General features: G+C 36.6%; 1 protein-coding gene across 1 annotated transcript in view; it reads left to right on the top strand.

The window, feature by feature from the left end:
• Positions 1 to 15,905, top strand: part of LOC150104566 (S-adenosylmethionine synthase-like) — a 196,569-nt gene that overhangs the window by 105,003 nt on the left and 75,661 nt on the right. Inside the window, exon 5 of the mRNA XM_090395782.1 lies at positions 6,070 to 6,213. Within this exon, the coding sequence (XP_090251908.1) occupies positions 6,070 to 6,213 (144 nt within the window). The remainder of the gene's footprint in view (positions 1 to 6,069; positions 6,214 to 15,905) is intronic.

The following is a 15,905-nucleotide window of genomic DNA, read 5'->3' on the forward strand; positions in this document are numbered from 1 at the left end:
ATATAATCAAATTCTTACCGGCTGCACCATTGTCGTGTCGTCCCTTCTTCTAAATAATGTGCGTCTAGTTTCTTTCTCATTGGTATCTCGGGACAACTTATTCAAGTTTAGCGTTTATTATTACAGTCGCAAAATTCAATTCTATCGTGTATGTCTTTATGTTAAATAGATTGCGTCATTGTTATGCGATACACATTAGTAATAAGCTTAGCCTTACGTCTCGTTTCTTTTATGTTCCTTCTTACGTAGCTTAACCTTTAAGGGCCACCAGAAGATTACCCGTTCCCTGAATTCTGTATATTATCCTGATCACTCGAGCAAATTTATTTTTTTACTGCGCCAGCCTGAGCCTTAAAGTTAGAGATAGACTCTGCCTTTAGGTTAATTATAGAATATCAGGTATTACTAGCAATATAATTAAATTCCTAGGGGCTCTCTGGCATAATTTTACTCTTGTTTGCGGTCGTGCCCTTACTTTCAATTGGGGTATTCCCCTCTCACTCATGCGTACTCAGGTTCGATTTTTTATGAAGGGTCAGAGTTAGTCAACATGATCAGAAACACATATAATTAAAGAATCAAACATTTATTAAATTCAATTAGTGAAGCTATACAAGTTAAATTGATCATCAAATCTAAAATTAAATCACTTCCTTTCATTCACTCTCTCAGTCTTAAATTAATTTTGGTATTCTACTTCAAAGTATCAGCAATTCAATGTCTCAATATTTCACTTCATATTACATTTATGATTACGATTCATTCTTCTTATTAAGTTTATAGTATTAGCAAAATTCATTATTTCAATAACTCAATACACATTGCATTTAAGATTACAATTCATTTTAATATTAAGGCACTTTAACACACTTTATAACATCTCTCAGAATAAGCATAACAGAATCTCTATCTGGTTGAAAGTTCCTAAAGTTCGCTTCAAGAAAACATAGTAATTTTCACAGATCTAAACTTTTCACTCTTTCTTCTAATACAAATTTCAAATTTTGCTCTCTTAAATGTTAGTCAATCTCAAAAAAGGGCTAGAATAAGTGAGAGTACTTATCTATTCTTATCTTCGGTTTCCTGCCGTCCTTCGTCCTTTGTTTCGAATCTGGTTGTCTCGAGTAACGCCACGTAGGTTGCACGTGCTCGCTTGGGCTGGATGCCATACTTCTGCTTAGGTTTTTTTTACATAGATGATTCTTCTCATCACGGCCTGCAATTAATCTTGTCGAAACTCAACTACAGTGTCATACTGAACTCTATCGTAAGTCAGCCCTCAAATATGAGAGCTGAACCGCGAAGAACTCTTGGAGCACACGGAGAGAAAACTCAGGAACAAGAAAAAACGGGGGTCATTTATTTCTGTGTCGTGGGTTTTATTCGTTCTCCTAGAGCACCACCTTTTCGAATTTGAAATTTCTCATCGTTTCACCCATTAGTCTCCGTTTGGGTGACTTCGCCAATTAACATACGGTTCAGGAGTGATTCAGGAGTTCTTGAGGTAAACTGGCCCACTCCTCTTTCAGAGCAAGAATAAGGCTCGTTTGTTTTCTGAAAGGGAATTTCAAGCAGCAGTGCATCTCCCTATTGCATCCTAAACGTATTCTATGGGGGTTGAGATCTGGGAAGTGTGCTGACCACTCCATTCAATATTAATATCCCCGGTCTCTAGACGTATCTCCACTGCTCGTGTATGATGTGGTGTGGCATTGTCATCCATAAGTGTTCCATGGTGCCTAGAGCACCACAGGACAATCGAACACAACATTAAAGAATTTCGTTGCAGTATCGTTTACTAGTCATAGTCCCTTTTTCCAGCACTTGTAACTTGGTGTGTCGTTAAAGCATAATACCTGCACCACACCATGACCCCAGCACTGTTGTATCTATCCGTTTCAAGAACATTCTCAAGATGGTTAGTGGTATCACTTTCGTGCCAGATCAAGTGTCATCTTAAATCGGAGGAAAGACTAAAATGACTCATCTGTAAACATACATTAGTTCATTGGCATCTTGTCCAATTTTTATGGATACAGCACTACTGAAAATGTACTCTATGATGAGCTGTGGAGAAAAGGATGCAGATCTTCAAACTACTTGTCGCAGATGTCTTAGCACAGTTCATCGAGATATCTGCTTATCTGTGGTTGAATGGAGCTAACTTGCAAACTGACCTGCCGTGGTGTGTCGATTTACATTTGCTGTTATAGCCAAAAATCTGTCTTTGTGCTCCGTGGTAGCGCAAGGATAACTCTTAGCAAACATTTGGAACATATTCCATTGGTTTGAAATGCTGCTCAGAGCCTGGATGCAACCCTATGTGAGATACCAAACACTCTGGCAATATCAGTAATTCTGTGGCCTTCAAGCTTTCCAAAAATTCTTCCCCACATGAAATCATCTAGATCAGTGCTTCCCAAACTTCTGGATGTCAGGGCCCCCTTTGCAAAAATTAAAATATTTCACGGCCCCCTCAAAAAAAATCGTAATAGAGAGATATATTATTATAATATTTATTGTATTTATATTCAATACAAAACATGCACAGCGAATATTGCAAAAATCAAATGCATATATTACATTTTTTGCCTCTTACTGTTTGGTTCTGAAGACGATGCGGGCTGTTGTGGTAAAATATGAAATACTGTCCTTTTTTTTTTGAGTGTTTCTGCTTCTGATTGTTTGCGGGATTTATTTTTATTTTTATTTTTTATCAGCCACTTATCCATCTTAGGGTTAAATTTTTTAACGTAGAATACATCAAATAATAGCACCACTTACCGATACTGGCACACCACAGACTGATAACATGAAATTAGTGAATATTACCTGAATAAGGGAATCTCCGGACCAGGAATATTTTTCTTTTTTGTGACTTTTCTCCCTTTACGGTAATTAAGCCTAACGCGAAGCAGACAGCAAAGGCAGGTTATTAAAACGCACATATGATTGGTGCGGTATTAACAAAAGATCGCGCAACCGAAAGATAAAAGCATAGCTGACAATTGAGTTGAAATGCTAACTCACTTCAACCGAATTCCATATGTGAAACTGCCATAACATTCATTTTATATATATATATATATATATATTACTTAGTTTTAACACTTTTACGAATTTTAACACGTTCGGTTGAATTTTATTCCTGCTTGGGAAATCGAACTCACACACATCTAATTAATAACAATGGTTTTTAGTTAGATACTGTGTTTGCCCATGCAACATATGGTTTTGTTTCAGTCTATACATCATAGTTTCTGTATGAGGGGACATGTGATTCATTGATTAGTGTGTTTTTATCCCAGTTGTCTCTAATTGCACTATTTGTTGAGAAATATATTACACAGATTCCTCATACCTTATTCACTGATATAATAAAAGTACTTGTTTTTATTGCCTCTGCAGTATATGACTTTAGGGAGGACGTGTTGTTTAGCACTGCAAGCGTGTTGTTTACCACTGCAAGCGAGTTGCTATCTCCCCACATGAACTTGCTGAAGCTTTTTTTCCACGTGTGAAGTATATGCGAAACTTTTATTGGTAACAGAAAACTAGCTCGGATGACAGTGATAATATAAAACGAGTTTTGATATGTATATAAAGTCAATATCAACAGTCCCTGATTACGAACGCGTGATGAAAGGGACAGGAAGATTTGGAGCTTCCCTGGAGAGCATTCGAAGTAAATACAATTAACCACTGCTTTGAAATGAAACATATGAATAAGCAATATTTACTAATATTCATTAAGTGCCGAAATACGCAGGAAGCAAAGTTTGTGAACCAACACCAATGTGTGAATTTTTCCATTAAAATATAAAAAATAGTAAAAAAGAAATAGTAAATAATAAAAGTTAAATACATTTCTTTTAAAATAAAAAAAAATCTACTTAGTCTTAAAACATTTTAAATTTGTTTTCATTCTTTCACGGCCCCCTCAACAAAACCTACGGCCCCCAAGGGGGCCGTGGCCCACAGTTTGGGAAGCGCTGATCTAGATGATGTGTTTGGGATATTACAAGACATCCAAGTTTGCAACTTTATTCTTTCAAATGCAGTTCACTTAGTGCCGCCTTTTGCCTTTTATCCTGTTGAGTGCTACCACGTGATCCCTTTTGCACTTCATTCAAAAATTTGAATGTGTACCTGCTTTCTATCAGTTATTTGTATAACTGAAATCATCCGTTATACAAATTGCCACAAGCTGATCGTCTGAATTTGTGGTTGTAATCTTAATTTTCAGAAATAGTGTTCATCCTTAGGTTATGGATACCTGTGTATTAATATTACAAATGCTTGCATATCTATGAATTTTTGAGTACTTCTTCCATGTATGGTAGTAACACCTATCACATTTCTCCTTGAACTCATTTGCTGTCCAAGTAGTCACAATTTACTCAGTCAACCTATTTCACCCCTTCATGACTATAATCTAACACTAGCTTAATCACATGCCATCCATATTCTTCCTAGCTGATGCAACACATCCCCGAGGAACACCTGCATCAATAGAGAAATCTGAAGAGAGAATAGTATTTGCCATTATGTGCATCATTGTACACTGATCAACCATTTGAAACTGGGAGACCATAAGATGGCAGTTTGCTAATCCCTTGTATCCTTGTTCAACTCCAGATTTGTGCGGTTTGATAAGATGGATATGATCTTGATGTTCAGAGATGCTTTTACTTATAGATCTTCCTGAAGACATCTTACAAGAACACAGAACTTCGTATATGCCAGGTAGCATCATAGGTGAGAGTTTGTCTTTTGGAGAAATTAACAAATTGTGGATCTGATTGATTGTTTTATAGGTAGCCACGAGTTTGTAATTCTTCATAATCTTTTACAGACGTTCCGAAATTCCTTTGATATATGGTATAGGAGTCCTACGGGCTCCTATTTATCTGGGTTGATGTGTGTGGGGAAGTGGCTGATGATTTTTTGAGTTGTTTTTGGATTGTATCCATTTAATAAGGCTGTATCTTTAATAATCTCCAATTCTTGTTGTAAAGATTCTTCAGAGGAAAAAAATTTGTGTGCTCTGGATACCAAAGATTTTATGATGCCATGGCATCATAAAATCTTTGATTCTATAATGTTCCTTTCATTGTAATTCCTAGTATTCTTTATAACCGTGCTGATGATGTCTTAAGATACTTAAGATGAAATATCTACATATTATTAAAATTTAATTACTGTGGTATAAGTGTGAATTTATAGTTATAAAATACAGTTATTCCTACTCCATATGTCTAAAATATCTAAGATACATCTGAAAGATATCTAAAGTGCTAAAGAAACATTACCTCTATACTACACTTCAAACTAGCAACCCCTAGCACTCATCTGTTCTCCAAACAACAAAGTCCATTTTCTTTCATATCTAGGAGTATATGAAGTTTCCTGTGTCTGACTTAGCTTACTGCATATAGACAGTCTTAACATTTGCTTTGGAGAACACTTAAAATATACATTTGTTGCAAAAACTATGGCAAATCAGGACTGACAATTTTTGGATACCAGTTCACAGAGAATAAAGAAAATTATTATATTCGGACTATTTTTGGAGTCAGCTACAGCAAAGAAATGCTCCTGACATCAGCAATTATGCATTAACTTAGCTAAAACTTGGGTGTTGGTATTTTAAGATCAACTTCAATTTGACAACTATTAACAATTTCTTTTTATCCGTTACAATTCCACCACTAAGACAATATTTGTTATTGCCTGTATGGTGACAAGTTGTTTATACTCTGAAGATGTTGGTTTGAAATCCAGCAAAATATCAGCTATTAAATGTTATTTATTGTTCTTACTATTAATAATATTTTTCAAATATTGTACATCAGAATTTGCACATATGTGTAGCTGTAAACCAAGTATAAGAGTGGTATTATAATGTGTGACTCATGATAAAATAGAGTGTCTAGGTAAAAGGATACATCATACTAAAGTCTAATAGCTTGACTCATCTTTATCAGTGAAGTTATTTTAACATTGGAAAAATTTGAAAGTTTATTTTGCTGATTTTCACATAATTTTTTTTTCTATTGTTATTTTCAGGGCCTCATGTTTGGCTATGCTACGGATGAAACAGAAGAATGTATGCCACTTACAGTGGTGCTTGCACATAAATTAAATTCTAGACTATCTGAATTAAGAAGAAATGGAAAATTTTGGTGGGCACGTCCAGACTCAAAGACTCAGGTATGCATGATTCGTGAAAATAATTCATTCTTCATTGTTTGTATGTCACGCACACATATATACAGTAGCCTGCTGTTTATCTGACCCCTGTTTATCAGATGCCAGAAGAGCTCCTAACTTTCATCAATTAACAAAAAAAAACAAAGAACTTAATGAACCTGCTCAGACCAAATATCAAATAATTCCAACTAGAATGAATCTTCATCCCTCACTCCACTCAAATTTCTCAATCACTATCCAAGCCTTGATTCTCCAACAATGATCCAAGGCAGTCCATGAAATTTAGCATATTACAAATGGCTTGAGACTAAAATTTCAGCATCACACTCAGACTACATTGCAGCTAGCAAGAACGGCAGAAAAATAATTATTAAATCTCATTTTGAAAATGCCAAATGCCACAAGCTTGCTTTCTGTTTTAATGTAGTTGTGGCCACCTTCTGATCCCTAGCCAAGGTCATTATCGTCACTTCTAATCACCCATGTTTCAACCACTCTCACATCCCAATGTTACTGCTGTAACACCCCTGAAAGACAAGACCGATCTACTTACATCATTCCAATTCCTGCATTGATGACCATGTCAAAGTACTCCCACTCTATCGATAAATCCTTACTCTGGGTCACCTAGTTTTCTGTTGGTATGCCACTTGTACTAAAAGCTTGTGCTCCGGAATTTAAACCTATCCCATATTGCCTCTTCAGTATCTTTTCTACTTGACTGGTATATATATCCTACAGCATGGAAACAAGTCTATAGTCAGCCCATTCCAAAGAAAGGTGTTAAGTCGCCCTACAAACTACTGTCCAATTGTTCTTACTTCTGTTCTCTCAGAAATTATGGAGGTCATCATCAGCCATCTTCTACACACTCAAAGGCCCATCAGCAGATTAGTGATGTCCTGTATGGATTCTGCCACTCTCAATCCACAGCATCTTCTAGCATTTACCACCCGCCTCTGAGCTCAAAACATAAAGGTTTGGGAGGAAACTTGTGTTGCTTTCAACATTTCAGAGGCATTTGATCAGATCAGGACACAGAGGTCTGCCAACAAACTACAATTCTGTGATCTTGCAAAAGGTTGCAAAATCACAGAATCTTGATCCTGGATTACTCGCCATGTGTCGGTTTAGATGGTTTCTCAGATTTCTCACTAATGCGGGAGTATCCCAGGACTGTGTACTTTCATTCCCTCTCTTCTTCCTGTACATAAATGACCTGCTCTCACTGACTTCAAGTAGTTTCCATAGCTATGCTGATGATATGACATTCCATTCTCCTCCTTATTTGACTCTTCAGTCTTCAATAACTGATGCCTTAAACTTTGTTTTCTCGCTAATCATCAGTGAGGTGAGGATAACCTTGTAAACATCAGCTCTACTGAAACAATCCTGCAAGAAAGATGTTGCATCACTTCCATCATTAATATTAACTCGTATATCAAAATATGATCAGATCTTTTTTCTTCTTCTTAGACTAGCTTGCACAGTCCCTATCCATTTGTGGCAAACACATTTCAGACATCTGCTGTTGATGTGAAAACATTTGGTGTTTTCACATCAGCATCAGACATTTGGAGTAGTGCATCCAAAGTTTTATTGGAACTGCTTGATGCTTGTAAAGAAAAGGACAATCAGATTGACCCCCCCCCTCTCCTACTCCTCTCACAGACATTTTCTGCCTCACACCTCTTCAACAGGTACTTTTTTTTATGGGTGGTGCCCACCAATAAAATGCTTACTTGTAAACCTATAGTACATTCGTACCATGCGTGGAATGAGGATTTATATGGGGTAATATTTTTATTGATATATATAAAATTTCTATTTTTTATTTATTTTTTACATAGCCCAGAAACTCTAGAGACCAAACAGAACTTTTCCAAGTCCCCAATGAGCAGGGTGGTGGTGTCAAACCAGAACAATGAAATTTATCTCCCACCTAAATGGTCACCACTCATGTTCTGCTATTCGGTTTCATTCCTCAATCTTCTTCCAAAACTGTAGGAATAAGAGCAGCTGCAATGTTCCTTTATCATCCACTTCCAAATTTATCAAACTACCTCCTTCTTCCATTTTCATTCCACTTACTGCTGTCCTTTGGAACAGCCTCCCTCCCTCACACACTTTTCCTCACTGACTCAAAATAACCTTCAGTTATTCAAAATATTTTAGCATATTTCTTCTTTCTTTTGCCTTTTAATATCTTTCTGAGATAGTAAAAAAAAAATTGGACTTTAAATATATGTTGTTTGAGGGACAAACTAGACTCTTACATTGTTTCAAGTTACAATACCCAAAGTTTGGTGTGAGACTACCACCCTGTTTATTGGGAGTCTGAAGTGGCTTGAAAAAGTTCCAGATTTGGTTTCTCAAGCAGAGTTTCCAAACCAGATGAAAAATGAATTTAAAAAATTAATAAAAATAGAAAAAAAAAATTCTCAGCCCATCCACAGTACTAATGTATCATAGGTTCACAAGCTTTCATGGAAGAGAGTCACAGAAAAAAGAATGTTGGCAAAATAGCTCAGTGGCTTACTTGGATGTTGAAGAACATGTTGACAGAGGGAGGGTATTCTCCCTCTTTATAAAGACTATGATACAACTGCATTGTGCACAGATTTGGTCATCTAGATTTCTTGTGAGATGGTGGAGAGGACCCATACAGAAATGACTAAGCTGCTGACAGATCTTTTCTTTTAGGGTTACACGATGATCAGCATTCATTTTAAAAATTTTATGGAATTTACACTTGTTAAAAAAAACTTTTTTTTATTATCCCGACGTTTTGATCTTCACATCAAGATCATCATCTGGAGCATACATAAATATACAGGACAAGCTGAGTTGCATCATTAACTGTAAGCTAGAGAAACAATGATTTGATCACATGTCATTCTACTGGCATGACCTCTGGTGGGAAAAAATAATTTTTTTTTTTTTTTTTTTTTTTTTTTTTTTTTTTTTTTTAACATCAAGCTAAATTCTATTTTACAATGACAGGAATAAACATTCTTTTAGATGGTTTTCTTTCAGAAATAATTGGTGTTACTATTTTGATTTACAATACTGGATTTTCTACAGTCCTGTTTATAGTTGTTCTTGATGAGGAAGGTCGAATATATACCTTCCATATGTTTGGGATTTTTAGACTATCATTGTTGTTCAGAATGGGGTGGTTGATAATAATCTCACAGGCTTCCTTGAATTTCTGTTCATACCATGTTCTAGTGTGATGTAGACAGCTGGTGGTTTTCCAGTCAATTCTGTGTAAGGTATTCAGGGCATGATCAGAAAGGCCAGCTTCACCATAATTATTATATTTAATGTGTCGTTTATGTTCTTTTTGTCTAATAGGAATATTGTGTCCTGTTTCTCCTATATATGGTATGTTGCAAGTACAATAAATCCGGTATACTCCAGGGTGAGCTAGTGGAGGGAGTGGGTCTTTGGATGAGTTGAGTAAGCTTTTTAATTTTGCAGGAGGTTTAAAGGTGGCTTTGAGGTGTACTTTTGTAGTACTCTGTTTATCTTGTCTGATATTCCTTTAATGTAGGGAATGGTTATAGTTTTACTGTAGGGAGTGGGTCTTTGGATGAGTTGAGTAAGCTTTTTAATTTTGCAGGAGGTTTAAAGGTGGCTTTGAGGTGTACTTTTGTAGTACTCTGTTTATCTTGTCTGATATTCCTTTAATGTAGGGAATGGTTATAGTTTTACTGTAGTCTGGTTTGTCTTTGTTTTTTATTGTGGTTTTGTAGAGAATTTTGTTAATAGTGTTTTGACTGTATCCGTTTTTTTTTGTAAGTCATTACTGATAATTTTAAATTCGTCTTTCAGTGCCTGTTCACTGGAACAGATCGTCTGAGCTCTGTTTTTTAGCATGTTGATGACACCTAGTTTTTGTGTTGGGTGGTGGTAGGAGTTTATGTGTATATATTGTCACGTATGTGTCGGTTTTCGGTAAACAGCGAAGGAAAGATTGCCCGAGGGAAGACATGTGACAAGTGTATCTAGAAACGGAAGTGTGTTGTGTTTTTCAATTTCATTTGTGAACTGTATGCATTTGTGTTGTTTGTTTAAGTGGCTAAGGAATGTGTCTAATGTCTGGAGGCCATGGGACCAGATTGCGAAAACCTCATCAATGTATCTAAGCCAGACTTTGGGTTTTAGAGGGGAGGAATCTAGGGCAAGTTGCTCAATGTTCCATGTAAAAGTTAGCAATAGGGGGGGGGGATAATGATGAGCCCATGGCTGTGCCTTCTTTTTGTAAGTAGAAGGCGTTTTGCCATGCAAAATAACCCGACCGTAATACATGCGCAAAAAGTGCCGTGATATCTGGAGGGAATTTGTTTTGTAGGAGAAGGATTGTGTCATTGATTGGGACATTCGTAAAGAGGGCAGAGACGTCAAAACTGACTAATAAATCATCTTTTTCTAATGTAATGTCTTTGATGATGTTTATGAAGTGTTGTTTGTTTTTGATATAGGAGGGGGAATGACCCAACTCCTTGAGTGTTGCCGCTAATTTTTTGGCTAAGTGATATGTCGGGCTATCAATTCCTTCAGCGATAGGTCTTAGCGGGGTGTTTTCTTTGTGAATTTTCGGTAGCCTGTAAATTCTTGGGGAGCGCACGTAGTGAGGAAACGGTTTTTTTAACTGTATCTTCGGGCCATGTGGTAATTCACTTAAGTAGTTTCTGTGTTTTGTTTTTTGTTCTGTTAGTTGGGTTGTAGTTAACTAATTTGTATGTGTTATTGTCAGAGACTAGCAGATTCATTTTTTCTATATAAGTGGTACGGTTTAAAATAACAGTGGCATTTCCTTTATCGGCTCTGGTTATTTCTATGTTTGGATTTGTTTTAAGTGATTTTATCGCTGTTAATTCGCGTTTAATTATGTTGCTTGTTATTGTTTTGTTATGGTTTAAAATGTTCGCAGTTTCCATACGTATTTTGTCTGCTATATTATTAGGTATGAATCTTAGGCCTCTTTCCATATTACAAATAACTTCAAGTTTGTCTATTTTTCGGTGCTATAGCAAAATTTAAACCTTTGTTAAGTATAGAGATTTCGTCTTTGTTTAGAGCGTGGTTAGATAGGTTGACTATGTTATTGATACTTGCGGGTGATTGGTGACTCCTGTTGTTTCTTGCTTCTGGTTGGTTGTTGTTGTTCACTGTGGCAAACTTTGAATATGGCAGCTGGTTTTGTTGTTCTTTTAGTCTTTGAAATTTGGAAATTAGGTTTTCTTTCTTTGTTTGTTGGATGTGGTTTGCTGTGTTGTCTGTAATCCTTTCTAGGATTATCCTGATATCTACTTTTAAGTAGCTAGACAGCTGTGTTTTTTCTTTTAGTAGCTGGTTTTGTGTAGTGGCTAGGTTCTTTCTGGCAGCTTGGATCTGCTCTCTCAGTAGTGCTTTCTCCATGCGGTGGTATATTCTTTGTGCCTTGGTTGAAGTGAATTTTCTCTTTAGCTTGATGCAATTAGGAGTGATATTGCTGTCCCTACACCATTTTAAAAACACCAGTCAATTGATCAAATTTGAAACTTGGATCTTCAGCTTACTGTATTGATTACATCACTTGTGGGTCGAATCTTCATGAATTATCGTAATCCGTTCTTTTAGGGTTACACAGTGATCAGCATTCATTTTAAAAATTTTATGGAATTTACAACCTTGTTAAAAAAAAACTTTTTTTCATTATCCCGACGTTTCGATCTTCACATCAAGATCAACTCAGCTTGTCCTGTACATAAATATACAGGACAAGCTGAGTTACATCATTAACTGTAAGCTAGAGAAACAATGATTTGATCAATGAATTTAGCTTGATGTTAAAAAAATATATATATATATATATATTTTTTTTTATTTTATTTATTTATTTATTTATTTTTTTAATTTTTTCACCAGAGGTCACGCCAGTAGAATAACATGTGATCAAATTGAAGGTATGTGGATTGTATCTGAAGATTGTATGTGAAGGTATCTGTCTAGTTTAGTCAGAAAAGAAGGGACATGATAGACACTCACTAAAGGAGTTCTGTAACATTGACATGAAAGTGCATTCAGTGCATCATGAGTAGAGAGAGCTTCGGCTCACTCCTAGAAGTTGTGTAAGCATGGTTTAGGAAGTGTTGTGATCTTGTTGCAGAAATAATCCCTTTTGGAATGGAAACTATCATTCCTCACTCTGTTTAAATTCTTCAACCCATATCTAAACCATGGTTCTTCAAAAGGTATGCCAAGGCCATCCAAGAAAAGCAAACACAAGTAGCTTGAGACCAAAACACTAGCTTTATTCACAGACTGCATAGTTGCCTACAACACTGGTAAAACTGCCATTAAAAGGGCAAAGTGAATTCAAGGATAAATCTAGAAAACTCACGGCTTGTGCCACTGGCAGTCATGCCTTCTTTTCCCTCACCAAAGTCATTGGCTGCTACTTTTGTCCATCTGTGCTTCCTCCTCTACTCCACCCTAATGGTAGCATCGTAACATCACCTAAAGATAAGGCTGATGTCTTGTCTTGGATGTCTTTTCATGAAAAGTTTTGGAGAAACCTGTACAGCTACTCTTGACTTTTCCAAGGCTTTTGATAGGATCTGGCATTGAAGGCATCTCAACAAGTTACTATCATTTGGACTGCCCTCGTCCTTGTGTTAATGGATTGACAGTTTTCTCCTCTCAGATCAATCTCTACATGTAATGGTGGATAGTGTTCTCTCCTCAGACTTTCCTGTCAATGCTGGTGTCCCTGAGGGTCTGTCATTTCACCCACCCTCTTCCTGATTTCTATAAATGACTTGCTTTCATTGACTGCAAACCCTATTCATGTTTTGCTGATGATAGCATACCCCACTCATCCTACTCATGTGACAACTTTGCAGTGCTCGAACATCTCATTCTTCAATATCATCTGTGATAAGCGCCCTGAACACTGATTTCCACAGTATCCTTGATTGGGGTGAAAGCTACCTAGTCAACTTCATTGCTTCCAAAATGCGGTTTTGCTTGTTTTTCCATTTAAAAAAAAAAAAACCCTGAAATCTTCACTACTTACTTTTGATAATGCTGAGCTCAACCAAATCTCTCTTCTCAGACGGACTCTTACTCCAGATCTTTCTTGGCACAATGAAATCACTTCTATAGCATCAACAGCTTCCAAAATACTTGTCATCCTTTCGTGGTTAAGATAGTACTTCTCTGCTGAAGTTACTTACCCTAAATCCCAAATCTGACCAACATTGGAATACTGCTCTCATGTATGGGGATGGTGCACCTCAGATCTCCCTCCCGAAAAATTCTTCATGTTTTTTAGAAAAGGGCAGTCCAGTTGATAAATGACACTTCTCTTACAGACTCTCTTCAGCCACTATTTCATGGAAGATTGGTTTCTACATTGTGTCTCTTGTACAGATATTTCCATGGCCATTGTTCAGCAGAACTAGCATCCATTATGCCTCATTTTTCTGCCAGATCTACAGGAACTTGTGCTACAGCTTCTCGGCATCCTTTTACAGTTAAACTACATACTCACTGAACTTGCTACTCCCAGTCAACTTTCATTCCTTCCACCTCAATTCTGTGGAACAGTCTCAATAAGCATTTCCAAAGAACTACAATTTTCAACACACGAAGAATATCAACAGATTACTATATTCCTGACCCTGCCTTCACATGGCATTTGTTTGCTATAGGCTCTTCTTCCTTTTGTGTGTGGGATATATATATATATATATAAATAAAAATAAAGTAAAAATTAATATTGGACCAGAAGATAGTGTGGTCAGTGTCCAGTTCATGCTAAGCAAGGACAAATTTTTCAGCTTTATTGTTGTTAATATAAGAGTTTGGTGTTCTTGTAGTCATTTTTCACCAGGATGGCCTGGTGAAAAATGTACGAAAAATTGTCCAAAGTATGAGCAGAGGCACTCGCACTGAACATAGTAAACAACAAGAGGGGGGGGGGGAGAAATAGAGAGAAACTGGGCTGTTTATTTTTGGTGAATGATAGCCAAGAGATGATTTTCTTGACAGTGAAAAATGTAGGAACTAAATATCTTTTTTTTTTTTTTTTTTTTTTTTTTTTTTTTTTTTTTTTTTTAGAATCTTCTCAGCAGCCATACCATACAGTTTTAGGATTCTTGGGGATGGACTTGTAAGTGTCCTGCATTTAAACTTCCTTGAGATGAAGCCATTCTGTAGTGTATGATGCATTGGATGAAGCTCAATACTTGGTGGAGAGCCAGGGAATTGGAATAGATGACATGTGCTCTGTTGAGCAAAGATTTGAAGATGCCTATTTTTTGAGATGGATGATGTGCTGAATCTTGTATGTCATGGCCCATGAAGTTAAGCTTTATGGTGAACATAGGTTTTTTGGTGGCAAGTACTCCAGAGGGGATATGGGAAACAAGGGTATCTAGGAAGGCCAATTTTCCATCCTTTTCTCTCTTCATGGTGAAGTTGATGTGCTGGTTTTAAATTGTTTGGAATTCATTGGCATTTATTTTGGGTGGTATTGCAAAATTACTATATTGAACTTCGATATTTATTTGGTAATGACAACCTTTTCAAGAAGCAAGATTATTTATTGTATAGTTTATGATTCTGGTAAGGATAGACTACCAGAATCATTAAAACCAAGGGACTTATTTAATCATTCATTATTGTACACATACCAGCCAATGAATTGGAAAATTTTACTTAATACCATGTTGTTGGGCTTCCTTTAACCCGAATTATAGCACATATGTGGCATAAATTCCACAAGGTGTTGGATTGCATCTACACCATACCAGGTGTACAACAGACAGTCCTTTATAACTGGCTCAGATTTGACAGAAGAGGACTTTACTTCCAGATCTGTTTTAAAAATCTCTTTTAAAAAGTCAGCATTGCAAGATGGACTTGATCAGCAACAATATCCAGATATTCCTTGGTGGATATCCGACCCTCTGGCAATATCAGGGGACTCGTTCCTTACCAGCAGAACATGTCCCATACCATGACACCACCTCCAGAACCTTGGGTTGTGCTTACAAGACAAGCTGGGTTCATTGTTTCATTGGGCTTTCACCAAGCTCTCTGCATACTGTTGATACAGAACAAGGTATGCCATGACTCGTCACACTATATGACTTTTTTTCCAATCTTCCTTAGCCCAGGAAGTTATTGTGTTCCTGACACCATTGTAGACAAACTTTCTGGTTCTTCGCAGAAATCAATGGTTTCCATATCAACATGTCACTGCCAATATTGAACCTCTTCAATTGCTGCACATAGGAAGTTCTGTTTGTCCATACAAGCCTTCTCAGACAATGACAATCTCATTCCTGACAGACTGTCTTAGGATCACAGTTACTCCTCTTAGATAAACAATGCAAGTTATTTTTTCACCGATTAAACACCCAGGATATCCCACCTTTTTAAGAAACTAATCAGCTTTGCTGCTTTCAAAATTGTGCTCCAGACAGGTACTCACAATAAATCCTTTATCGAACTCTGAAAGATTCTTTGTTTTTCCCCATTATGATCAACACTATGGGTATTGATTACTGACCAGAAGAATTCTTAAATAGTTGCCCAAAAAACACATGGTAATGCACATGACCAAGTATTTTGCATATTGTAAGCGATGTTTACATTATCTGCATAAAGGTTTCTAGTTCAGCAGCCAGTATTCG

The sequence above is a fragment of the Typopeltis vanoorti genome, chromosome 7 (genome assembly GCF_054136105.1).
Source record: "Typopeltis vanoorti isolate ZY-2024b chromosome 7, IOZ_Tvanoo_1.0, whole genome shotgun sequence".
NCBI lineage: Eukaryota > Metazoa > Arthropoda > Arachnida > Uropygi > Thelyphonidae > Typopeltis > Typopeltis vanoorti.